The 26,454-nt window shown below is 55.0% G+C and overlaps 1 protein-coding gene across 1 annotated transcript in view; it reads right to left on the reverse strand.

Moving 5' to 3' along the window:
* Nucleotides 1-26,454, reverse strand: part of LOC111153129 (integrin subunit alpha 11) — a 108,354-nt gene that overhangs the window by 2,383 nt on the left and 79,517 nt on the right. Inside the window, exons 13-28 of the mRNA XM_022511924.1 lie at nt 23,374-23,514; nt 22,950-23,153; nt 22,188-22,318; nt 18,786-18,952; nt 17,364-17,506; nt 15,587-15,697; nt 12,572-12,657; nt 11,566-11,773; nt 9,519-9,617; nt 8,042-8,118; nt 7,409-7,498; nt 6,452-6,542; nt 4,711-4,824; nt 4,410-4,496; nt 2,932-3,042; nt 2,725-2,820 (exon numbers count right to left, since the gene is read on the reverse strand). Coding sequence (XP_022367632.1) covers nt 2,725-2,820; nt 2,932-3,042; nt 4,410-4,496; nt 4,711-4,824; nt 6,452-6,542; nt 7,409-7,498; nt 8,042-8,118; nt 9,519-9,617; nt 11,566-11,773; nt 12,572-12,657; nt 15,587-15,697; nt 17,364-17,506; nt 18,786-18,952; nt 22,188-22,318; nt 22,950-23,153; nt 23,374-23,514 — 1,956 coding nt within the window. The remainder of the gene's footprint in view (nt 1-2,724; nt 2,821-2,931; nt 3,043-4,409; nt 4,497-4,710; nt 4,825-6,451; nt 6,543-7,408; nt 7,499-8,041; nt 8,119-9,518; nt 9,618-11,565; nt 11,774-12,571; nt 12,658-15,586; nt 15,698-17,363; nt 17,507-18,785; nt 18,953-22,187; nt 22,319-22,949; nt 23,154-23,373; nt 23,515-26,454) is intronic.

The raw sequence follows: 26,454 nt of genomic DNA on the forward strand, positions 1-26,454 counted from the left end.
GGGCTCAGGGCCATGAGGGGGCCTAACTCTCTCCAACGTGGGGCTTTACCATCTCTCCGCTGACCGCTGTCACATTTCTCCCTTCTACCTGGCCTCTCTGCTAAATTCCAGACCCATATCCTCCGTCTTCCCAGCCTACTTGGCATCTTTAACAGGTTCCCAAACAGACTCTTGATCCCACTCCTCACCCTCAAACCTCTTCCTTCGCTGCCTTTCCCACGGAAGCGAAAGGCAGCACTGTCCTTCCTAGCTTTGCTCAGCTGAGAAGCTCCGGGCTCGGCCCTGACTCTTACCTTCACGGCCGCATGGACTCCAGCCAAATCTGGCCATTCGACCTTTGAGGCACCGCAAATATGGCCAGTCTTCCTCCCTCCAGGGCTACTTCCTTGGACCCAGCACCCTCCTTTTAGCCTTGGAAACCTAAGAACCCGCTTACTGCCTCCCAGCCTCCTCATCGCCCTCTGTAGTCTGTTCTCGGCATGGCAGCCAGAGGAAGGCAGACACTCTCTCCTCCACTCTGCGTCTGCAGCTCAGAGTGGAAAGTAAGAGTCCTTGTCGTGGCCCGCAAGGCCCTACACTCTCCAGCTCTGCTCACCTCCCTGGCCCCGTCTCCTCCTCTCCCCATCGCTCTCTCCACTCCAGCCCTCCAGCTACCTGGCCTCCAACGAGCCAAGCACACACTCATTGCAGGGTCTTGGTCTTGTTGTCCCTTCTGCTGGGCTGATAGCGACGAGATACCCCCCTTCTTCATGCTCTCTCTCTGATGTCAGTTTATCTGGGAGGCTCTTCCCAATCTCCTTGTATAAAACAGCGCCCTGTCCCCCCAGTCTCCACCCTTTTGTGCCTGTTGTCTTTCCGGGCACAGCTTTATCACCACTCGGCATTGATGTATTCCCGTGTCTTGCCATCCTGCCCATCTAGAACGTCTGCTCCAGGGGAACAGGGCTTTATCTGTGTTGGTCACTGTTATGTGTTCAGTGGCCGGGACAGAGGAGGCGCTCAGGCAACACGGCAGGGGACTTAATGTGTGACACCACCCCTACCTACCCACCCCCAGCGGCGGCTCAGGGGAGCCCTGGCTTGGCCACCCACTCCCTGTTCAACTTCAAGCCAGTCACGGCCCCCTCTCCGCCTTACCTGCCACAGCCTCAGTTTCCATATCTAAAAAATAGGGGTGGGCATACCTCACAGCACTTTGAGGAGTGAGCCAGAGCGCATGCCCAGGGTCTGTTACAGTGCCTGGGCCTGAGTCACGGCTCAACAAAAGGCAGGCGAGTGCCTTTTATGTTCTCTTTCAACCCACGAGGGCTGGGTTACAGCTCTTAGCTCACAGCTAAGCCAACAGGGCCTTCGGTTCTGGGTTGCTGCATTTCTAAAAGAGAAGTGAGGCATCCGGAGAGGCTCAGAGGGATTTCTGGGGGGAGGTGGGAGTGGAAGGAGAAGGAGAATTCACTTAGAAACCATGGACTAGTGTAGAGAGAGGGGTTGTGTGTGTGTGTGGGGGGTGGGCCTTGGGGGTGCCTGTACAACGCCTCCTCTCTCGGTTGCCTGCAGAATTCTGACATACCTCTTGAGATTCGGTTCAAGTGGACTGTCTCCAGAAAACTTCCCCTGGACATCCCTTCTTCTGACTGCCCCCCCCAAGCCCAGCACCTGCACTCGCCCCCAGATCAGAGCCATGCTATGTTATCTTCATCCCCCTTGTCTGCTTAAGTCATCTCCGTATCCCCTGGGGGCCTGAGTCATAGGAGGAACACCCACCAAATGTCAGATGAAGGAACAAACAGCTCCTTCGGTGGGTCCCCTGCTCCTGCTCCCCCTCTGCCTGGCAGCCCCCCACCCGGCTTGCGAGTGGTGTTTGTGTGTTTGATTCAGGTCTGGCTTCCTGTCCATGCCTGAATTGGGTCTCCAGCATCCCCCTGGGTGTGGGGCTGGGGGTTCACTTGGCATCTAGTATGAGAACCACTCACAAGGATTGCAGGCCACGGCCGGTGTGGGGATGTGGCCAGTGGAGGGCAGCAGTGTCCCATGTCCCAAGCCCCACTCCAAAGGACTGGGCTTTTCTTCAAGACCCAACTTCTCATTTTCTTAGGAGAGCACTGTACGAAGCCTCACCCTCTTCTGGGGGCCCTGATTCTAGACAGTCTGGCCTACGACATCCGGTTTTAGCCAATTCACAGAGTCCCAATACAGAGACATCTCGGTTCCCTTGTTCTTCACGAACTTAGTTCACACCAACTTCTAAAGCCTGTTGTGTGCATTTCCTTGTATTTGGGGTGAGGATGGATGGGGAAGAGAGGGATGGATGGTCATTCTAGGCTGCTAGCCTGCCTCACTGTTGGTGGAACCAATCAATGAGTTCCCCCCACCAAGACCCCCAACCCCTAGAGGTAGGCAGGCGTAAGACCTAGTCCTTTCCTCTAGTGCAGAATACCCACGCTCCCCTCCTTCCTCGGATTCCACGGGGCTGCTGTGGTATAGAACCTGGTGCTCTCGAGGTCACTGGGCTAATGCCTACTTTTGGCCCCATCCCTGCTCATGCCCCAACAGCCTGTTTGTCTTGCTTCTCTCCTGTCTTCTGATGCTGCACTAACTGCAGATCGATCCACCTCTCTCCTGCAGGAACACGTGAACACAGAGCATAGGAAGCTCTAGGGAGAGGGGCAACCCCTTCCCTAGCTGGTCTGGCTCAGGCTGAGGCCTGCAGGGTTCTCGGGGGCTCACCTGGCGGCTGGGATCCTCCTCGCGGAAGATGAAGGGACTGTGGAACTGCCTCTGCAAGGCTGCATTGACCGTGATCTTCATTAGCTTGTACTTGAGCTGTATAATCAGAGGTCTTGTCAGAAGCCAACACTTCCCCTGCGGGGAGACGCCCCGGCACCCACCACCTTCCCTTGCTTCCTTGGGGTCTAGCTCAGGAGCTCTACTTACTGCTTTTAGGGACCTCAACCACAGGTTCCCCAGCAGATGGAAATTGATCTCCTGGTTGGGGGCCAGCCTCACGTTGCAGTTGATGGAAACTACGTCAGCGTTGCTGTGATTCTGAAAGAGGAGGTGGGTCTTGGGGTGAGCGACTGGGCTCCAGGGGAGCAAGGGAGGCAGCTGGCCTAGCCACACCCAAGAATGTGAGCAGGGCCTTGGGCCATCAGACAGATGGCTGAGCCCAAGTTTGGCTCCTGTGAGGGGGTAGGGGCAGAGGATGGGGATGAGGAGAGGTCCGGGGTGGGGGGACACACGGGCTGCAGGTACCAGGTGATGGCTGGAGGACGAGGTAAGGACGGTATAGCCTATGCTGGTCGAGGTTGTGGGTAATCACGTGTATTCTAGGAGCAGAACTTGGATTTGACCTTAGGGAGCCTATAAATGTCATCGCCGGACAAACAGATTAAAGAAGACATTGTATGATGACTGTAACAGAGGCAGAGAAAGCATTTTAGGAAATCCAAGTTCTGTTTCCAATAAAAAACTCCCAAGGAATTTCCTGAATCTGAATATAGGGTGTTTATATGTGTGTGTGTGTGTGTGTGTGTGTGTGTGTGTGTATAAAACTACAGCAAGTATCATATTTAATAATGAAAAACTTAAAAACAATTTTTTAAAAAATCAAGTTCAAGACAAGACTGTCATCATCATTTCTATTTCCTGCTGCCCTGGAGGTCCTAGCCAGAGCCAGAAGATGAGAAAAACAGTTCGTAAGGATTGAATGGTAACACTCACACTATTATTGTTTACAGATGATCCCGTTCAACAGAAAACCCAAAGAAATCGTCAAATTATTAGATTTTATTAGCTTAAACTTGTTTGTGTCCCTCTCTTGCAGCTCCTGAGCAGCCCCCCAGGCCCAGTCTTCAGGAAAGCGCACTACACTCAAAAGGCTTGGTGTGAGGGGCTCATTTGTGGAAATCAAACCAGAACAGCTAATATGTTAGTTTGGGGAAGAACAGTGAAAGCAATCAGAAACTGCTATCTGGAGCAGGGGCAGCCCTGGGAACAAAAAGCTGGGGACAAGCAGGTGTCTTGGGGAGGGCTTTGGGAGATGACGTGAGCTGCCGTCCATCCCCAGGGACAGGGAGGACCCAGCTGCTGGGGTCAAAGTCTCCAATACAAGCCAAGGAGGTCCTGGCCTTCAGAGCCTTGGGTCTGGGCTTCCCTTTCCCTTTGCTCATCCGTATCCTGCTGCCCTTTAAGGCACAGGTGCCAGGTCACGATCCCTGTTCCTTCCTGGAGGTTGTCTGCTCCCCTCCTCTCTCTCGACACCTGTCACAGCCTCGTCCCCTGGCTCCTCTGGCATTCACTCTGTGTGTCCTGTGAGATGGTGAGCTCATTAAGAGCAGGAAGTATATTTCTTCATTCTGTTTCCTCTTGGTTTGAGGCTCGCGGCCCAGCCCCTGGGTAAGGAGGACACTCACCAGCTGTGGGGCTCTGGTCAGGTCTTCCTCTGTCGGGGCATGTCGGTACTCGGTGCTGTTTCCCCAGATGTTACAGGACGTGTTCACCTGCACCAGGGCCACACACAACCGGCCTCACCACCAGCCCTGGCCCAATCAGCATCCCAGAGATGCTCTATTCTCCTTCTCTGCCCCGTGAAGGCCCTGCTGGTCCGGGGCCGGGGAGGAGGAGCTGAGGTCTGAGGACTTGGGGACACCCCTAGGGGTAGGTCTGTCGCCTACTGGTCCCCTCCCTTGAGCAGGCTCCCAAGGGCTCTGGTACCTGGTCAGTAAGGAAGTCCTTCAGCATCAGCAGGCGGTTGCCCCCTCTGGTGGCGATGGGGACGGTGATCTTCATCATTACTCCGTGGATGGGGAACAAGCCCAAGTTTTGGATCTGTGACCAGAGAGAGGAGGAGTCAGTACTTCCAGCAGCAGCTGCAGGAGAGGGGAGTGGAGGACGAGGTCCATGGAGGTGAGCCACCCATCAGGTTGGGAATCAGGCCCCTCAAGCCCCTGGCATATATGCTCTGCCAAATCACAGCAGGGGCTATGCACACAAAGGTGCGTGGAAGCACCCAAGGGGCCGGGCTCCTGGAGGCTGAAGACAAGCTGGTGGGGGCCATGAGGCTGGAGAGCAAGGTCACTTCCATTCCCAGGCTCTCCTGGCTGTGGGGATTTTGTAGCCTAGTGCCACTGGCCATTCTGGGCTGAGGTCAGGGAGGAGATGGTGAGAGTTGAGTCATTCATTAACGAAGGCTGTAACTGGTGAGCGAGTGCTAGCCGTGACATGGCCAGTGTCAGAGTGGCAGTGACTCCAAGCAGGCTTCCGGAATCAGAGAGGCCGGTCTCTGACCCAGAGCTTCAAGCGTCTACCAGCTGTGTTGGCCTTAGGCAGTCGCTAGACCCCTCCTGGAACAGCCACCTGGATACCAGCATGTCTGATACATGGTTTCCAGCGTCAGCCTGCCCCGAGCTCTCACGCAGCGTTTAGGGGTGGGGGGGGGGGCACGGAGCCCACTGGGCAGACTGCTTGAATGCCTCCTCATCCCCCTTCTTGCTCCTTCCTTACACGAGGACAGAGACGAATGCCACATTTCCCAGCCTCCCTAGGTAACTGGCAGTGTGAGGAACTGCCAAGGAGTTTCTTTAGGAGGGAGGGGACTGCTCTTCTCCCCTTCCTCCTTCCTGGGATGAGAGTGTGATGGCCGGAGCTGCAACTGTATTGGGCAATGAGGTGAACTTAAGAGGCTGATAGTGGCATGTCAAGGACGGTGGAGCAGACAGAAGATCCAATCCTGAATGATTTTATGAAGCTGCCAACCCTGGACTTCTTTTATGGAGAGAATAAACTCTGATCCATTTAGGCCACTTGTATTTAAAAATATTTTTTAAATATAGGCAACCACACCTAACCTTCATTGATACATCCTCCCAGTCCAGCCCCATTCTTTTCTTCTTAGATTTATTTATTTTTATTTGAGTCGGGGGAGAGGGGAAGAGGGAGAGAGAGGATCTTAAGCAGATTCCCCACTGACCACAGAGCCCCATCTGGGGCTCAATCTCACGACCCTGAGATCACGACCTGAGCTGAAATCAAGAGTCAGCTGCTTGGGGCGTCTGGGTAGCTCAGTGTGTTAAAGCCTCTGCCTTCGGCTCAGGTCATAATCCCAGGGTCCTGGGATTGAGCCCCGCATTGGGGCGGGGGGTCTCTGCTCAGCAGGGAGCCTGCTCTCCCGCCCCCGCCTACTTGTGATCTCTGTCTGTCAAATAAATAAATAAAATCTTAAAAAAAAAAGTCAGCTGCTTAAGAGACTGAGCCCCAACCGGCACCCCCCATTATTTTCTAGATAAGGACTGAGAGGCCCAGAGAGGGCAAGGAACTTGCCTAAAATCGCACAGTGAGTGGGTAACAGGTCTGGGGCTGAATCCCAGGCACTTGCAATGATTCCAGACTCCTCCCCACCCCAAGGGGAACCCTCAGCTCTTGTCCTTCACTCTGCCTGGCTCTCTGCCAGCCTTACCTTGAAGATGCAGCTGAAGGGAGGCCCAAGGCCATCGTACCTCTCCAGTGAGCTGTTGGGCTTGACCTCATAGTGGCTCAGGCTGCTGCCCCTGCAGGGACAGAGGACAGGGCCGCTGTGAGCTCAGGCAGTATTGGCTCGCTGAATAAATGCATGACAGAGGGCGTGGGCATGTGCCTGGCTCCCCTAGACCACAGGAAAGAGGTTTTCTCTGGTGTCCCTCAGGACGGGGAGGACTGTGTTGGGAAGGGTTCTGAGCCTCAGCAGGAATGCATGCCGAGATCACTCAGCAAAGGCCGCCTCATGTGGGGGATGGGCATGAGACCAGAGAGCTGGTCCTTGGCCATCCCTGCCCTTGGGGGCCATTCCTGGCCTCTCAGCCCAAAGGCACGGCCTCTTTAGAGCATGAACTTGCCCGCTTTGCCCCGTTCCAGTGTCCGGCATTGGCCATGGGAGGGCCTGAGCCTGCTTTCTGTGTGGTTGCAAGTCTGACTTCTCCAACGGCCTAGGGGCTCCCAGGGGACAGGGCTGGCTGGTGGGAGCACTTTGCCCTGTGAGGAGGTGGGTTCTCATACTTTCGCTGTGGAGAGTTGCTGGTCCAAGGTGGTAATGAAAAGCAGATGGACTTTTAGTAGGTTTTATGACTATTTTAAAATCCTCTCAGACAAGGTCCCCCTTATCACCAGCACTGGGGGTGGACATCTCCCATGCGCCACCTCCTCCCCGAGGCAGGAGCTCCCTGGAGGCCAGCTCTGTTTCTCCTTCTACCCCCTGCCCAGCATGGTTGAGGGGGCTGCCCTCTCCAAGTCCTCAGGGACACCCCCGACTCACAGTCCCTCGGCACTGCAGCCTGGCCCCTGTGACCTCTGGTCCTATGCGGATCCCCCCCAGAGGGTATCCCGTCTTAGGCCTCACTTCTCTCGGGCCTCCCCCAGCCTGTCCCCCCCACCCCCTGACCTGGTGAAGAGGACATCAGCCTCATATTTGAGGTGGAAGCGCAGGAGGGCCGTGTTGTCTTCCTTGGTGCTCTCCTCCTCATCGCTGTCACTGCAAGGAGAGTTGTGCGGGGCAGTCAGGAGCGGGCCAGGGGGCCTTCTACCAGCCTAGCCGGCTCCCCGCGTGGGCTCATTGCAGCCCCTTCAGGTGGGCAAAACAACTGACAGGTGAGGAAAGGAAGGCTCAGAGAGGCTGTGTGCACTTCCCAAGGACACACAGCGTATAACTATAGCAACTGGGAGAGGGACACTGGTTGTTTGTTCTACTCCTTCTCCAGTGTTCTTTCTGTCCTGGACTTCTCTCCTCTCCAACATTTTTCCATTTTAGAAGACCTTCCTTCCCTTACTCTGTGAGGATGACCCCTGCTTTGCTATCGTCAGGGGCTGCTGTGAGGCCCGATGATTCCATGTACAGTGCTTTGTAATTGAAGGTTTTAAAAACAGCTCCAGAGCAATGGTAAGGGTTTGCTATTTCTCTCCGAGCTGCCCGAGGATAGAGAAGGCAGCAGGTGGGCCCCCGAGGTCGGGGCAGGGGCACAGGGGACAGCAGTGAGCAGAGCCCAGCGAGGGCGGAAGGAGCAGGCGAGGCCCAGACCTGCCAGCGGTGAGCCGGATCTCCAGGTGGTGCAGGAAGATGGATTTGCTGAACTCAAAATCCAGCCGGAAAGCCACCTGCGAGGAAGAGGTCCAGTTGCTGGAGCTGGGGTGTCTGGGAACTGCAGGTCTGGGCATGGCCAGCCTGCCCCTCCCTGCCCCTGCCCTTATCCCCCCCGGGCGGGGGGGTGAGTGGGTAGCTGTTGCCTGGGGTGCCTGGAGGACCAGGTGCCAGAGTGATGTGAGCTGAGCTCGGGACCTGGGGACACAGCCACAGACAACAGCTCCTCTGATGGGGTTTCTTGGCTAAGGGACCAGCTCTTCTCCCCTTGACTTCCTTTTTGTTTTCAACTACAGGCAACTAGAAGGCAGCAGGTCCAATTTCAGGATCCTGTGGGAATTCCTGGGTGGGGAACTTGATGGTGGGAAGGGGTTCATCCCCATGAATCACAGGGTGCAGGGCTGGAAGCCAGCAGGAGGACTGCCTCAGTGGCCCCTTCTTCATGTGTGCGATAGGGAGAGGCCAGTAGAAGAGCGGAGGCTGCCTCGGGCACCCAGCAGTTCAATAAGGCACCTGCCTCCTGGTCCAGCGGTCCTCCCACCACTCTGATGGTCTGGTCCTGTGCTTCCCTTGGCCTTGGCCCAGGACTGTAGCCTGGGTCTCCTGACTGTGGGCTATGACCTCTGACCCTCCTCGCCACCTCCCACCCGACTCTGGGGACATTACAGGGGCTTTGCCCAGATCTCATGTTCTTCCCAGATCTGCTTTGTGGGATTTCCCAAGGAGACCTTGGGGCCCCATTCTTGACTTGTGTCCCAGTGGGGAGGCAAGGATTCCCCCTATTTCCCCCAGCCTTGCAGACCCCGATCCTGGGAACAAGCTGTCACTCTCCCTGACTCTTGCCTTAAGCTCCCTTCTGTCTGATTCCAGCTCTACAAGTAGCCTAGTCTCAGTTGGGTCTTTTCTTGCTCCAGAACCTTCAGTGGCTACCCAGTGCCCCGTAGAGATGGACAAATGCTACGTGATCTGGAGTCTGGAATCTGGGGATTCTCTTTCCTGCAGAATTTGCTTCTCCCTTCACACACCCTACCCACTTTCCACTTGCCCTTTTAAGCACATGATAAGTGCTCACAAAACGTTAATTTTTCTCCCAATCTTTCCACGTGCACATAATAAGTTGAGAGAGGCTGGACTTGGAAAAAGTGTGTTAGGATAAAGGGATAACTGGTCAGGAGGTGGTAGGAGTGGTGGCGTTCCCCTGAGATGAAGAGCCTGGATGCTCTCTTGGGGGTGGGCTGGCTAGTTAGGTCCTGTGAGTGTCATTTCCTGGGAGAAAAAAACTAGCATACTTAAAAGCCATGCTCAGGCTTCTCCATCCCTCCCCCGTTTTCCCCTCTGTTCATTTCCATTTCCCTTGCCTCCCTAGTGCCTCCCAGTACCCACCCGGTCCCGCCCCCACACTGCCCCCAGTCTCAACCTTGGCCTTGGCCCTGAAGAAGGGGTAGCTGACATTGCAGACTTTCTTGTGGAGTCTCCTCTCCTCGTTCACGCACTCGATGCTGCCATCTGAGTCATCCTGGGGGAGGGTGGGGAGCACCGCGGGCAGCTGTTAGGAGGGCCGGAGACCTGGGCCTGGGGACCACCCATGCCGCACCCCACCACCTACACCAGAGCAGTACCACAGACCTTGGAAGGAAGCTGGGACCCCAGGGGCCCCGGAGACACGGGAGGCAGTGGCTTTGAGGGGGAATCACCGCCCGGCTCCTGGGCCTCTCTGAGCTGGGGCCCTGCTGGGCAAGCACCGGGGTCCCCTCCGCTAGGGTCCTGAGGGAGGGGACTCCCCCACAGCACTCTAGCTTGACACTGCTGGGTGGCTGTGTGTCCTTGTGTGTATCTTTGGGCATGCATATGCACATGTGGACGGAAAGGCATGTCTGTGTAGACTCCGCTTGTGTGTGTCCTGTGGCAGGCACGAGGAACAGGTGGGTTTCCTTGGATGCACAGGCAGGTCTGTGTGCTTTTGCATGTGTGTGTACAAAGTGCACATGATCAGACTAACACATCTGTGACTGGCTGGGGCGGGGGTGCTTCCTCCACTAGCGTTCCCCTTGGCTGGATGGTGGGATAGAGGGCAGCCTAGGGAGAGTAGTGCTGGTCTCCCAGCTGTGAGCAGCTCCTGGGCTGGGGCTGGATGGGCGGAGCCAGGTTGTGGGCTATCCCTACACACACGCGCCCTCCCCACTCCCCCCCCCAACCCCGCTGCATGTGTGGATGCAGCCCCTTCTAGAACACGCTGCCCGCTGCCTGCTTCTCTTTGCCCTCCTCAGTCCTCAAAGCCCTTCTGTGCTACAGACACAAAATCCCACGAAGACTGCCCCCTGGGCTTATGAATAGGCATGGCACTGTAGCGTCTGGACCAGGGAAGTAGTGAAAAGTGGATGCGGGTTTGGGGCTCTGTTTCCCCTAAGTACCCCAAGTCAGACAGATGCGAAAATCTCTGGGCGGGACAGGACTTGGAAGGAGGGCCATCACATGGGCTGCCCATCTTCACTTGGGGTTGCAGGGGGCTTGGCTGTGGGGCCCAGCCCTAGGCCTGATGGAGGGACTGCCTGGCAGAGACAGAGGGGTCCCGTGTCTGCCCCACCCAGCACTCAGGGCTCCACACTGATGCTCTGAGATCCTTGGGGGCAGAGACTGTCTGAGGGGAGCTGGGACCGCACCCCCGCTCCACATGACAGTGATATCCTGGGTTGAGTCAGTGACCCTGTCTCAGGGATTTCTCTGGGCTCGAGCCCTGCGGAGTTCAGGGTCACCACAGGCCAACACTCAGGCACTGTGAATTCCCTTGGAACGCATGCGGGGCCGTGCTGGGGAGCTGCGTGGGGCTGGGGGAGCCTGTGCGGCCTTCTGGGGCTTCGGGAAGGCCCTCCAGAGCATGTGACATGAGGACAAAGCCCTGCCCTGAAGTGCAGGCCCAGGAACCCCTCTGCCACTTACTAGCTGTGTGGTCCTGGTCAGGCCCGTCCAGCCCTCTGTGTCTCAGTCTCTGGCATGATAGGAAATGTTAAAGTTTGGAATAACCTGTTCCGGTTCTTGTGAGAAGGGCCCTTTTGAGAAAGCCCGAAGGATGAACTGTGGGCAGGGGGCTGTATTAGCTGGTGTGCACCCGTGTGGGGTGTGTGTGGCTGTGCGTGTGCGGGCGCATGTGTGTGTGCCCCTAATGAGGGCCAAGGACACAGGCTAAAGGACATTCCTCCCCACACTCGGGAAGGGCTCAGACCCCCCTCTCCCAGTGGCTCTCCCCCTGCTGCACGCCGACCTTCCCAGGGATGCTTTCAAAGCATGCTGATGTGGGCGTGGCCCCAGACCAGAGCCGGTCTAACCTCTGGGAGAAGCCTGGCCACAGGGATCTGTAAGCTCCTGGTGGCTGTAACGTGCAGCCCACCAGTCCCCTTGGCTGGACCCTTCCCTTCCTGCCTCTGCCCTTAGCCTCAGGCAGGCCAGGCCCATAGTTGAGGTCTTACCTTCTGGATCAAGCTGGCAAACTGCAGGTTTGTTGACTGCGAAATATTTAGCACCGTGCTGTAGGCATTCTCGCCTCTGTTCTCCAGCATGGCCTCCACAGCAACCCGCCGGCGTGTGCTCTCGATGATGAAGACCGTGGTGTCGAAGGACAGCGTGTAGGAGGAGCAGTCCTGCGTGGTCTTGCCCAGGACCCTCTGGCAGTACTCCCTGTGGGACAGAGCCCACCCGGGGCCAGGCACATGGAATGGGGAGGGTGGGGCCAGGCTTCCCTGCTCTCCTCAGCGTGTTTCCCTTTTGGCTTTGGCTACCAGGAAGCTCAGAGCTAAATGAAGAGACTATCTTGATGAGTAGCCTGGATGGCTAGACGGTTTGCTTCTTCATCCTTCTACAGGGTTTGTCTGTGTTATTTCTACTTATTGTATATGTTTTCTAACTCAGTCATATCATAGTTGGGTAAAGGTAGAGGATGGATTACTTGAAAATAAATGACATAAATTTTAAAGAGGACATTTCTCATTATTTTTCCTTGTATACTACTTCTTTTTTTTTTTTTTTCTTCCAGTAGATTGTGGGCACCCTGCTCATCCACCTGCTTTGTCTCCTTAGCTCAAGCAGTCCATCACTGGGCCCATAGGTCACCTAGTTGGGGGCTAGGAGGGTGAGCAACCAGGATCACTGGTCCTAGTCTCCACCTTTCATCTGTTTGGTGGTAAAGACTCCAAAGAAAGGATTCCTTTTCCTAAATGAAGTTTGAGGAGTTTGGATAGATGAGTATTTTTCATTTTGCAGAGGAAGTAACTGAGGCCCAGAGAGGGAAGGGACGTGCCTGAAGTCACACAGGAATTAGAGGCAGAGCCTGGGCTAAACCCAGGCTCCATGTTCTGTGTTTGAGCCATGCCGCCTCCAAGAATGATATGCAGGCAGCACTCAGGGCTTGGGGAGCCCCAGATCTACTCACGGCGGAAGGAACGGAGTCAGGGCAGGGGCAGGGAGGAGCCAACTCACATGGCCGTGGGCAGGTCACTGCGGGCATCCAGCAGGAGGTCAGGGACACAGTGCTCGTCCTCATTGCAGCCGTTCCAGAAGGGCACCTGTGCCAGGGAAAGTCAGGGCGGGGTGGCTGGTTGGTTGTCTTTGCTGCCAACCGGCCCTCACCCCCATAGCACGCCGGCTCCCCTCTCCACCACACTAGACATGGGCTTCGTCTTCTCTGCCCTCCTCACAGATGCCACCCTGCTGTTTCTCCTGCTTTTGCACAGTACTCCCTTCTTTAAAACATGGCTCCAAACTCAGCAGCTCCTGGGTCTCCTTCAGTTCTCAGCTAAGCTCAGAATACCCACACCCACCCAGCAGGTTTTTAAGGATCGTCTGTGTTGCGGGCAAGGTCTTAGGTACTGGCGGTACAGGATGAGGAAGACACAGCTTCCGCTCTCAGCTCGTGGGGAAGAGTGCTGGATAAATAATTACAGTGTGTAATGTGCAAAAAAAAATTTTAGAAATCTGTGTGTGGAAAAGACAGGCAGAGGGGAGGAAATAATCATTTTGGCCTGTACATGGTCAGAGAAGCCTTCAGGGAAGAGACAGTAGGTCAGAGTTCTGAAGGATGACCATGTTAGCTGGGTGACCAGGGAGATGGAGAAGTCGGGGGGAAGGACGAGCCTGTGCAAAGGTCTGAGGCATGAAGCAGCATAGTGAGTTTGGGAAATGCTGGGTGGTTTAGCATTGCTGCATTTTGGGATGGGGAGGATGGAGAGATGAGTGGAGTCAGTTCTTCTAGGGCCTTGGGGTCGTTCTTTGCAGGTGACAGGAATCACTGACTGCTGTAGGCAGGGGAGTATCCCGTCAGACCTGCGTGCTGAAGGCTCGCTGTGGCCGCTGTGGGTGGATGGACTGGAGGGATCAAGGCTAGAGTCAGGGAGGCCACTGAGGAGGCTGCTTCAGTGTTCAGGCAAGAGATGATGATGGTGTTGGGGGGTACGGGTGTGGAGAGGAGACAGCAAGTCAGGACTGCCAGAGGTGGTGTCCATAGGACCTGGAGTTCATCAGCGCTAAGGGGCCAAAGGGCCCAGGATGTGGACAAGTCCCTTTTTAGTGTCTGGAAGGAGGGCTGCACCATTCGTTTATAAATGGAGGGGTGAAGTTGAGTTTGGTTCTGTGGTCCTGTAGTCCTTCCGGGTCTAAGTGCGCAGCGAGCAGGTAAGCGTTCAGGTCGGGAGCCGAAGAGTACAACTGTCCCTCCCAAGGGTACAGCGGAAACCCAGGGGAGGGGAAACCAAGCCCGCACAGATCTGAAATTCATGGACCTTTCTCAAAGGTGAGCCCCTGAGCCTCACCCACATCCACCTGCAGCCCCCAGCTGCCCCGTTGCATGGTGGATTTGCAGCTAAAAGCAGAGAGGGCAGCAGAGCCATACAAAGGAGGGTGGAGGGAGGCCATCCAATGGTGGGACGTAGTGGAAAACACTGGTCACCCCCAGGTGCCTCACTGAACCCTAGTACCCACGTTCACCTCGGCGACTTCAAGTCTCCAATAAGATGCCCCCACGCCCACCCAGCCTCCTGCCTACAAAGGGTGCAAACTGTCCTATCACCTTCAGAACACTTCCATTCAATTGATTAAAAGGAATAATTAATGTGATAAGCAGCTGCTACACTCAATTATGTGGAACAGCTCATCCTCCAGGAAGCGAGATACTGCAGGGCTGTACCAGAGCTGGGCGTCGAGTGGATGCTAAGTAAAAATTTGCAGAAGAGCGCTGGGCAGAATGTCTCTCATGTGCTAGAAATGGGGAGAGGTTAGAAATCCAGATTAACAAGATTTTTTTTTCTTTTCTTTTTTTTTTTTTTTTTTTTTAGAAATTTAGCTGCTATCTGAAGCCCTTGATAATAGGACCCAGATTATTCCTCCTTTTTAATTTTTTTTCTCTTTACACATTCTCTTCAGCCTGCCTCTCTCGCTGCCGTCCCTTGGTCATATCGTCAGCTCTCCTGGAGTGGAAGGCCACTCTTCCCATCCCCGCTTATCTGAATCTGGTCTATTCCTTAGGGTCTGGCTGAAATCCGCCCTCTCCGGGAAGTCTTCCTGGCTTGTCCTCTGGTTGCTCAGCGACACCTCCTCTGAGCTCACTTCTGTCTTCGCCCTGGCCTCCAGCCCTAACTGGTAGCCTGCACTGGGATTGTCAGTGTGGGGCAGAGTGAGACTTTCGCATCAGTCTGCAACATGGGCTTCGACTCACTCGTGGATCGCCTGGCAGATTCTCGTTCATTCGCCCTAGTATCTCTGTAATTACTGCGGCGAAACAGTAGTGACTCACGCACCCGTCACTGATGATGTCTCCATCTCGCCCAGTCCATTCCCCCCCCACTCTCGAACTGCATGAGACAGCCTCTCTTACACGTGAGGGATGCGGAATCAGGAGAAAAGAGGGAAGGCGTGAGGGTCGGGGGCTGGGCAGTGGGGTCTGGGAGGGCAGGGAAGGTGGGGGTGAATGGGAGCAGAGAGGGGATTTCGGAAGCCTTGCTGCTCCTCAAGGTTCAGGAATTAGATATTGACTTCATGAATTTCGCCTGCTCTCCTAGCTCAGTTCAGGCAGAAATAAACCGTGAATTGCAGGTGGGAGGAGCGTGTGAGTGTTCTATACCAGAAAGTTCCGATGCCACTAGAGCCAGGGATCAGGAACTGTGGTTGAGGGGGACAGACCCAGCTGCAGGGCAGGCTCTGGGTGGCTGACTCCCATGCTCTGGGCCCCAGTGCCCTCACCTGCTCCTAAGGGAAGCAGGTGATCGAGCCCTAAGATCCCTTCTGGTTCTGTGATTCTCCAGGACTGTCCAGGTCTCCCCCTATGCTGGAGATACGGGGGATCCTCGAACAGGAAAGGCCCCGTCCTTTCCCTCAGTGTGTTCCCAGCGGTAGGGGAAGGAGTCCTTTGTACCTGGGGCCCTCTGGGTCTGGGCTTCGGGGGGGGGGGGGGGGGGGGGGAACGGAGCGCCCAGGTTGTGTGCCCTGTGCTGGGGGACGTACCGAGACTCGGAGGGTGGTGGGCCAGCCGTCGTCCAGCACGGGGCCGTGGTCGGGATCCTCCAGGGAGTACTCTACCCAGAAGGTCACTGGCTTCACGTAGTCAGCGGTGTCCTGTGTGGGAGGAGATGAGGACAGGGTGAGGGGGCACGGAGCACCTGTTTCTGGGCCAGGACCATGAGAGAAAACTGCTACGTCCCGCAGGCGGGAGGGCAGCCTCCCTGCCAGTCTCAGGGTGAGGCCAGGATGGAGAAGCACACTGGGTGGCTGGAGGTTCAGCAAGGCCCCGCTCAGCCTTCAAGGCTGGGCACCCATCCCCCGGCGCCTCGGCCTCTGAGGGCCCAGGCAGCCCCCACCATCCAGTGTGCACAGCCCACTTCTTCTCACATGGCATTTGAACTATCTCTGTGTGCCAGCCTCCCCCTTCTTCAGGAGCTTGGGGCCCGCCGCAGCCCTGTGACAGGGTTCATGGGTGTGCCGAGTCAATGAATGAACAAATGTGTGAGCAAAACTGGGGCTGTTTGGCGGGGTCCAGGTGCGGAGGGTAAAGAAGGAGACGCTTAGAAATGCCTAAAAAACCTCCCCCATGGAACCCGAATCCTGATGTGACTGGCTTCTTTGTATCAAGGCAGTGGCTCTCCAACTTGAACTTGTGTCAGAATCCTGAGGGGGGCCCCGGCAACACACTGAGGGCTGAGCCCACCCCCAGAACTCTTGATTTGGTGGGTCTGGTGTGGGGCTTGAAAACATGCATTTCTGGGGCACCTGGGTGGCTCAGTTGGTTGGGCGTCTGCTTTCGGTTCAGGTCATGATTCCGGGGTCCTGGGATTGAGCCCCATGTGGGACTCCCTGCTCAGTGGGGAGTCTGCTTCTCCCTCTTCCTCTGCCCTGCCCCCCATGCTTGTGCCCTCTCTCTTTCTCTCTCAAATGAATAAAATCTTAAAAAAAGAAAGAAGAAAGAAAGAAAGAACAAAAGAAAGAAAGAAAAAGAAAGAAAGAAAGAAACCATGAATTTCTAACAAGTTCCCATGTGATGGGGCTGTTGCTGCTGGTCTGGGGGACCACACTTTGAGAACCGGTACACGAACACATCAGAGGGGACCCCATATTAACTGACAGGAGGACTTCCCACATCTGTTCATTTTTCTGACTTTTGCCTTTGAACTAAAGGGGGCAGGAGAGGGCTCTGAGTGCCCCCTGCTTGTGTCTCCAAAGCCAGAGCTGTGGCCTAGGTATCTGGAGTTTCTGGATGGGGCAAACTTCTCATCTCTTCCTTATTCATGAAACCAGGCACCAGGCCCCTGCTGCTTCTCCACCTCTGCCAGGCGGGCCACAGTCGGTTCCTTTCCTGGCTCGCGCCCACCAGGGGTCTGTCTTACCTCCACTTTAGCCAATGCCTGCTTCCATCCCCTCCAACCACGGCCCCGCCGGCTGACCCCTGTTTCCTCTGTGAGACCTCACCGAGCCCACCTCCCGCCTCAGATCTCACCCCCTGCTAACTGAACAGTGGGCATCTGAGTGCTGGGGAAGAAGGGAGTCCGGAGAGGGTACCACAGGATACCGTGTCTCAGTAGCCTTTTCTCTGGGGCGTGAGTATGGTGCGGCCAAGGTCCAGGACTCTGCACCCTGGCCGGGCCTCCTGAGGTCGGCTGGGGGCTTGGAACCAGCCTGGTGCCCGCTGAGCTCTCTGGCTCTCCCGTGGCAATTCCTCCTCCAGCTCTGTGGCCCTTCCTGTGGTAGCTTGCTCCCGGCTGGCGGGGCTGCTGGGTGTCAAGCTCACCAGGACATGGAAGTTGATCCGCTCACAGTATTCCTGGCCCGAGTAGAGCAGGACGGCTCTGTTGGTGTACCGGTCCCCGCCCTCGTCGAGGTGGGCCCGTGGCGCGTATCGCCTCTCATCCATGGTAGCATTGTACCTGACGCCTGCAGGAGGGAGAGGGCAAAAGCAGGAAGGTGGAGCCACGGGGCCATCCGAGACTCCTGGCCTGTCTTCTAAGAGAGCCTCCTGAAAGCCAGCCTCCTCCAGGAAGCCCTCTAGGCTGCTCTGGGAAAACTGCTCTTCTCCCCTCAAGAGGCCTAGTATGGTGGGAAACTCCCATGCAGAGCGCGAGTGATGCAGTGAGAAAGGAGAAAAAGAAGGAGCCAAAGAGAAGAGAGGCAGAAGCAGGAGGAGTGAAGGGGGGCCTGACCGCAAAGGGAGAGAGAAAGAGGAAGAAATACAGGAGAAAGGAACATGGTGGGAGAGGAGACAGGATGAGGGGCCAGGGCGTTGCCCTCATTTGAGCCCCCGCTGGAGGGCTAGGCCTCCCCAGCTCTCCTTTCCTTCACTTTCCCGGGTTATCCTGTCAGGCCTTGCTCAGAGCCTCCACAAGCCACAGTTCCCTCCCCACGGCTCCTCGAACCCAAGACTCCATTCTGGGATTTAAGGCCTGCAGACTCCTTGCCTTCAATGGGGCTGATCTTTTGCTACAACCAGGAAAGGCTTCATCCCTTTGCCTAGACCCCGCCAGCCCTCTAGGTGTGCCAGGTTCTGGCATCTTTCTCCTTTTTCAGGTAGAAGGGAAAGAAGACCACAGCCACCCAGACTGGCCTTTTTCTCTCTCCCACTCCCACCCCCACCCCTCAGGTGGGCCCTGCTCCTTGACTAAAAAAATTTGGAAATTGCAGTTTCCTGCCCCAGGGCCCAGTCTGGTCCCAGAACCTGCAGCCATCACTTCGTGGGGCCGCATGGGCCCAGGGCTGCCTCCTGGGGTGGAAGGGATGATCTTCAGAAGGACACGTCCTACCGTCCTACCGCAGCCAGGAGCCCACTCTGAGCCATTACCATTGCGGCGACTGGGGGCGTGTCTAACTGACCCTCCCTTTTCCTGCTCCCTCTCCTGGATCGGACACTTCCTCCGATTCCAGGCTGCCCAGTATGCTCCACAGCTCCCAGTTCTCTGTTCCAATGGAAACTTCGCACCCCAACTATTTCCTTCTTCCCCAGGCCTCTCCTTTGTTGGTCACAGCGGCTCACGCCACCCTAACCCCGGCATGCTATTCCCTTTTGGCTCCTTGGAATTAGATCAGCAAGTGCAGTCATTAAGGTGCGACCCGGCCCTTAAAGCCCATTTCAGCAGAAGCCCAGGTTTTGAAGCAGAGCAATGCCAAAGTCTGCGGGGAGACTGGGGCTCGGGGCTGGGCAGGGTGGGGGCTGGTTTACCGACTGTGTCTGTTTCCAAATGGGGTGCCAGGAAGACAGGCGTGAAGCAGAGGAAGGCGGCCAGGCAGGTGGCGTCCCTGCCGCTGCGTTTGCAGTCCCTGTGGAAGATGTTGATCTTGGACGGCTCAAAGTGGAGACTGGCATTGATCTGAACCACCGGGCGGGACCTGGAGTGGAAGAACGAGTAGTTGGGGGGTGGGGCGCTCCACTGCCCCGGGGACCCAGAGATGGGGGAGGGGAAAAAGGGGGTCCCGCAGATGGAAATGGAATCTGCAGACCTTTGGGGAAGGGCAGAGAGGGGCCCCAGATATTACACTATAGGGCAAAAAAGTGCCAGGTGGGTGGAGGGCAGCCCCAAAGGCCAGCCCTTCATTATGTCCTCGCAGCTGTACTCGGAGCAGACCACACCGACCTCCTTGTGTCTCCCCATTCTATCCCTGGACATTCATTAGAATAATGGGGAGAGTTTTAAAAAATCCCAATGCCCAGTTTGCCCTTCAGGTCAAATCAAATCAGAATTGGCATCCACCTGTCTGAAGGCCGTGCTTCTCAAATTTTAATGTTTGCACATCTCCGGGGCCATGGGGCGGCGGGGGGGGTGCAGGCGGAAGCAGATCTTTAAAATGCAGACCCTGACCCCATAGGTGGGCACAGATGCTGCATTTCCAGTAAGCCCTCAGTGAGACGCTTGCTCTTGGTCCAGGACCACCCTTAGAAGAGCAAGGTGTTAAAGATCCCTGGGGATTGCAATGTGTGGCCGAAGTCGAGGACCATGCCCTGTCCTAGAGATTCCCCACCTATCCACCCGACACCACCCCATGCAAATTTATTCTTCTATGGGTGTAAGAAAAACAGAATCAGAGAAGGAAGTGTACTGCCACTCCAAACCATGCTTTTATATACAAAGAAGCAGGTGTAGTGTGATTTAGAATGTGTCCAAATTTTCACACTGATATCTGTCCTGATGTTTTGCTCCCTGCGTGAGGGGGCTGGTGCCTCCTCCTTGCTCTGTGTGGAGTCTCGGATCTGAGTCTCAGCTCCACTGGTTCCTCAGGGCCCTTGGGCAGGTCTCAAGGTCTCTCTGAGGGGGATGTGGGAATCGAAGGAGGTCAGTGAGGGGGGCCCTTTGACAGTGTAGAGAGCTGTGTAAGCATAATAGCTTCTATCGGTGGTTCTCAAACTTTGCTGCCTAGAAATTCTGGGTTAAGTGGTCAGGATAAAGTCTGGGCTACGAGCCTTTGCAAATCTCCCCAGTGTGGGACAACATGGGTGGACCTAGAGGGTATGATGCTAAGTGAAATGAGTCAGACAGAGAAAGACAAATACTATATGATTTCACTTATTTGTGAAAAAAATCTAAAATCTAAAAAAACCTAAAAAAATCTAAAAACCGAAATAAATGAATAAACAAACAGAAAGCAGAATCAGACCTATAAACACGGAGAACAAGCTGAAGGTTCCCAGAGGGGAAGGGGTGGGAGGATGGGCAAAAAGTGTGACGGGGTGTGTGTGTGTGTGTGTGTGTGTGTGTGTGTGTGTGTGGTACCTGCTTCTAGCTGTGGAATGTGGAAATCTGGGAATGGAAGGCACCGCATAAAGGACAGAGTCAGTGATACTGTAACAGCATATGGTGACAGATGGAAGCTACAGTTAACATATAAACCTATTGAATCACCATGCTCTACGAAACTAACAGAACATGAACATCACCTATACTCAAATAAAAAGAAAGGGGAAAAAAAGGAGAAAAATTCCGCACCCGACTGCAATGGGGCAGTTTGAGATCCATGGGGTTTGAGCACAGAACCCTTCTGGAGGGTTGTGGCCCACAATTTCATCACACACTAAGGTAGCACTTAGGTTGAGACCTCAAAATCTAGAGCTTGAATGGGTCCTTTGTGCCAAAGTGATTCTTTTGGGGGTGTGGGGGTGTGTCTCTTCTTTCCTGTAAAGGACCCAGTTTCTGTGTCACCCTACCGACCGGTTAGGCCATGTCTACCTCATACCCTGGATCCTGGGCAGCTGTCTTGCTTCCTGGCTGTTGGAACCAACATCGGGGATACCTTTCCCACCCACACTGCTCTTGCCGCTGTCACGTCCAAAGATCCACGAGCCCCTACATATGCAGCAGACCTTCAGAGCGAGGCCGTGGCCCCAGTGTGTGGTAGCCCAGTGCTGCTTTTAGAGGCCTGGGGACACCACAGGGGATAGAGGGACAACCCAGACACACTGCTCTCCCTCTTCCCCTACAATGGTCTGTTGCCAGAAGCCGGGGTGTGTCCTGCCTTGTGGGAGATCCAGGGAGCAAGCAGCGGTGTGAAGGTGAGGCCCCGGCTGGCTCAGGGATGCCCCCACTCACACCTCTCCTCTTTTTTCCTCCAGCACCCCTGCCCCCATCTCTGCCTCAGGGCCCAGGCTCCTCCCGGGGTGTTACACATGAGCTCCAGTCTTGGGCTCTGTTTTCTAGGGAACCCGGGCTAAGGCATCTCCCAACTGCGCTGTGATGTTTTTGACCCTGCAAGCATGTCCACTCCTTCGCTCTCCCTGTGAGGTCGTGGGACACTTTGGTTTCATGCCTTTTTAAAGTCGTATGAAAAATACGACTGTGCTTATATAAACTTACCTGCAGGTGGGAAAAGATTGGTAGGGGGGAAGAAAAAGCCCCAATGCTAATAGCGGTAACGTTATGCTGATGAAACCCTGAATGATTTTTTTCGCTATTTTATCATGTTTCTTTAAATTATTGGATTTATAATGAAAAATAGCTCATTAACATACATGAAAAGTTGAACAGTTTTTGGCTTAAAAAGTAGCCAACACATCCCATAGTAAAATACAGCGACTTTTAGAAAGCTTTTTTTTTTTTTTTTAAAGAGCTATAGACTTTAATTGTAAAGAAAACCCCTGCATGCAGATATATGGCAAAGATCTGATGGGATGGTACATAGATGAGGCCCTGGAAAAGGAAATGAGGAGCCCCGAGGGATTTAGGGGAAAGAGATCCCTGTATGGGAGGAACATTCTGCCACACTTGGGGAGAAGGAGGATCTGTCTGGCCGAGAAGAATATCCTCAGCCTGACCCTTTAAGGAGCCTGAAAAGCTGAAGCGGAAGAAATGCCCTAACAGCCAGAACTTTTAGGCCAAATTCTAAGAGGGACTTTTGGACACCAGATTGCTCTAAAATCTTAGAATGCTGTTGGGAAGAGCGATTTGGACTCCAAAGGCACGTACGAGTGATTCCACAGAAAGGAAATGTTTCATCACGAGAGGACAAGAACAGGGTGGGTTGGGTTGACAATGATTGAAGAAAGGGACAGAGGTCCTAAAGCCTAGCTCTAAAACCCGGTGTCCATCATGACCCTCAGAAGAGCCCGAGAGCCAAGAGAAGCAGAAGAACCAACCACAAAATGACAGCGTTGCCCAGGGAGCCCACCGCCAGGTCGACGAGCCCATCCTCGTTGAGGTCCAGCTGCCCGTGGATGCTGCAGCCAAAATACTGGAGGCCCAGAGCCAGGTCAGAGGCAGCGATTCTCTGCAGGACGTAGGAGGAGAAAGCTGGAGACCGGCATTGTTAGCACAGGGTGGGGCAGGGCCACCCTCAGGGAAGCTACGATTGGGAGCATTGGAGAGAGCCCATTTGGAACCATTGGAACCACTGGGAAACTTTCCCAGCCCAAAATGATCTCCTCTCCTGGTTTGTGATGGCACCGACCCTCCAGTCATCCTTTCAGATTAAGAAATTGTATCTTAAAAGGGATCACCATTAAGGGTAATTCCGTGTTCCTTGGCAGACCCTCCTCGTATCTCTGACCATGGTGTATTAGACCCCCTTACAAGAAAATATGTATGCAAAAATGATGACCCCAAGAGCATGGGACCTGAGATGGGTCCCTCTTGAGGGAAACAGGGTGGGTGAGGGGCTGTAGGGAGATTCTGGTCCCCAGGGGTTTCATTGTTGTCGGGGAGACAAAGTCAAGCAGGGAGAGGGTGCCCACAGGGGTGATGGTAAAGTCACCCCTCCCGAAGACAAAAGCACCCATTTCAAAATCCCGACTTGAGGCAAGTAGAGCTAGGACAGACTGGAATCCTTTCCTGCCAGAGGACACAGAAGAGATCCCCGCACAGGATGCCCCAGCCCCAGCGGCCAGGACCCCTGGTCTTACCTGCTTCGGCGTCTTCAGGAGGCTGGCTTGGAAGCCGTGGAAGATGTAGATGGCTCCTCTGTGGTTGTCCTCCAGAGGGGCTCCCACTACCACATCGTTGTAGGAGTCCTGATTGAGGTCCCGAACGGAGGCGATGGAGGAGCCGAATCGGGCATTCTGGTAGTTGCAGGAATCCTTCAGCGTCCCGTTATAAACAAACCGGTTCTGCAACACCAGGGTGGGACAAGACTCAGCCTGTCTCCACCCCATTTTCCCCCTGGAGTTCCCCTCTCTGGCTTCCTTAAGCACGGCGACAGAGGAGGGTCCAGCTGTCCCCGGCCTGGCTCTGCGGCGGGCGGGTGCTGGCCTCTCTGGGGTAGCCCTGTTTCCCTCACGGACTCCCAAGTGAAAGCCTGGGTGAAGTGCCCCTCCCCCGCCCCAGTACCTGTCTCAGGTTGTAGACGTACACTCGGCCTTGCTCTCGGCCCTCACTGAAGTACATGGGGGCGCCCACCAGCAGGACATCGGTCATCCCATCGCCGTCGATGTCCACCGAGGTGATCTCACTCCCGTAGTAAGAGCCTATCTAGAGCACAGGGATGGGAAAGGGCAGTGGGCTGGAATGTGCGGGTAGCCGGGGACACCCTTTCCCTCAGAATCAGGGTGAGCAAAGAGGAAGGTCCTCCCCTTCTCACACCCCACTCCCCTTCTCTCCCATGGAACAGACTCACCTGTTTTCACCTGGTCCCACCTTGCCCTCTTTTCTCCTTCTGTCATCCACCCCTCCCCCCTTCTTTCTTTCCATTGGTAAATTGTCTTGATTACCATTTGTTCTGTTTGTGAGCAACAAACTTGTGACAAAAATGAGCAAACTCAGAAAACAGTATGAAGAAGAAGATAAAAGTCACCCATTGTCCCAACATCCTACTGGAACTCCCGTGAACATCTGAGTGCATTTTTGTCTAGTCTGTTTTGTCCAGGGTGTGTGGGACTTGTTGGTGTGTGCGTACACGGTTTTACTTGTACAATCGAGGATTGTAATATTTGTATAGCTTGATTTTTTAAATCAAGCAATGGATCACGAACAGTGTCTTCCTGATGTGTTATATTTTTTCCTACAAGCTGATCATCGGTGGTTCTGTGATATTCCAAACCACACACGGGCCACGGGTGCATAATCAATCCTCTTGTGGGACATTTGGCTCGTTTCAATGTTTAATGTTACGAAGAACTTTGGGATTAGCACCTCAGACGGGGAACTGTGGTTTCTTTTTAGCATTTGAGCACTCACTAGGCTCCTCTCCCCCCTCGGGTGCCATGCCCCCCACTTCACTGAGGGTGCCAACCACTTGTTCAGTCTGAAACCTGAGGGTCCTCCATGGTCCCACTGCCACCTCTCCCACCAGGAGCCCTTCCTGGTGTGCACCAGACTTGTCCTGAGTCTGCTTACTTCCCTCCTCTGAGGCTTCTTCCCCAGGTGAGGCATCTCCCAAAGGACACCCTGCCTCACCCTCCAGTCCACCCCAATGGGAATCCAGAGTGGCCTCTAGCAGCTGACCGCACCACTCCCTTGCTCTCGAAGAGGGTGCGGGGGGATGTCCAAATTCTTCAGCCTGACCCTGTTGGATCTGCCTCCATCCCCCACTAGCCTCTGTGTCCCCCCGCCACCCGCCCCAGGCTCCCATACTCTCTCTGGACATTCCCAGTGATTTCTCCAAAGCCCCAGGCCCTGGCTGGGTTCCAGGCTTCCCTCTGTACATACTTCTCTCTTGTCTGCCCTCCTATCCCCTTCTTCCTGCCTAATAATGTCTATCATCCTCAGGTCGCTTCCTGTTAGACTCCCGCCCTGCCCCGTCCTGCCTGAGATGGGTACCCCTCCTCGATGCTCTCTGCAGCCCATACCAGCACCTGCTCCCCCCACAGAGAGTGGGCACTGTGCCTGCTGTGTCCCCTCCAGGCCTGGGTATGATCATAATATAATAAATATAATAAATGTTTTTTGGACCAGTGGGCCACTGGGGAAGGATAAAGGAGCCCTTTCCATAGACTAGCCCCATGTGACACACTTTACGGCCTCAGTTGGCTTGTGTGAGCCCCTTGCTACCTTAGGAGAGATCACTGTCCTCATTTCACAGGGAACGAACTGAAGCTCAGTGAATCTGAGTCACTTGGCCAAGGTCAGAGGCTGGCTACAGCTGAACTGAGTTGAAACTCCGGTCTGATACCCAAGCCTGTGACACTGCCTCCTCCAGCTGCCTCCTGGCTTGGGGTGCTTTCAGGAGAAATCTATCTGCAAGTATTAAAAGCTTTTAACTGAGGAATGAGATAGAAACACAGAAAAGAGGAAAACGGAAATCTCAGCCTGGGGGTGGGTGCGGAAAGAGCTATCCCTACCTAAGGTAATTAAGAGGCAGACAGAGAGCAAGTAAGGGAGGAGGGAAGGAGTTCTTTTGTCTAACTATGTGGCCTCAGCTATGTGGGTCACAGAGATTTGGAATCTACTTAATTTAGCTGCCTTCAGCACTGCGGTTTCTCGTTCGGATGTTGGAGGAGGAACCGGGCAGTAAAAATGTCATAAATTCATCAGCAAATTCCCTCCAGCTCTCAAGGTCTAGCTTTGGATTCCCAGAAGAGCCTGCCCCAGGCACAGTGTGGGCAAGGCGGCATGGAGGCCCGGGGACAGAGCAGGGTTCTGGCCTGCCAGTGCCCTTGAGACCGGAACGATGGCCTCCTGCAGCTGGAGGGATTTAGGTTAGACCCCGTGAGGACCTTGTCCTCACAAGGGCAGTAAAAGGTGCAGGAGACAGGTCTGTTCCTGGCCCTGCAGAGCCAAGGTTGAGCTGAGAGTGATGGTAAGGGCCTGGCTGGGGCCCAGCTCAGGCCCAGGGGACCACAGATGCTGAGTGCTGCCAGGTGGGGTGTGTGTGTGTGTGTGTGTGTGTCTGCGCATGTGCGCACGTGTGCACACATGCACTAGTTTTGAGGTTATCAAGGGTCAGGAGGTAGCATAAGGCAGAGAGCTTCCAGAGAGTCCTGTATTCTAAATCTGACCCAGCCTTGAATCCACTGTGTAACCTTGGAAAAGCTCTGTGGCTTCTCAGGACCACGGTCTTCCTCAGCTTTTGGAATGTCTGGGATCAGAACCTGTTTTCTGGTCTTTCCCCCTCTAGTGACTCTTATCATAGCTTTGCAACTGGTAGTCATGACCCACGAGACTCAGAGCAACACCTCGCATTTCCCACAGCAGCCTGGGCAGGGCTGTGGTGTTGGCGGCTGTAGCATTCTGCATTGTTCCCATTCCAAGGACAGGAAAGAAGCTGGGGGTGTCCTGGTGACCCCAGGGGGCCTCACTGTGGGTGGGTATGCTGCTGCCCTCCGCTGATGGCAGCGTGAAGGTGTCTGGAGTGACATGCCTGTTCCTCAGGATGCCTGGGGCCCCAGCAGCCCGAGCTGAGAATCCAGAGCCAGGAGGCTGCCTCTGACCCTGAACTCTGGATGTGAACCCAGAGAAGGTGGCAGGCAGGGG

This window comes from Enhydra lutris, unplaced genomic scaffold (assembly GCF_002288905.1).
Source record: "Enhydra lutris kenyoni isolate GAN:26980312 unplaced genomic scaffold, ASM228890v2 scaffoldscaffold31, whole genome shotgun sequence".
Lineage (NCBI taxonomy): Eukaryota > Metazoa > Chordata > Mammalia > Carnivora > Mustelidae > Enhydra > Enhydra lutris.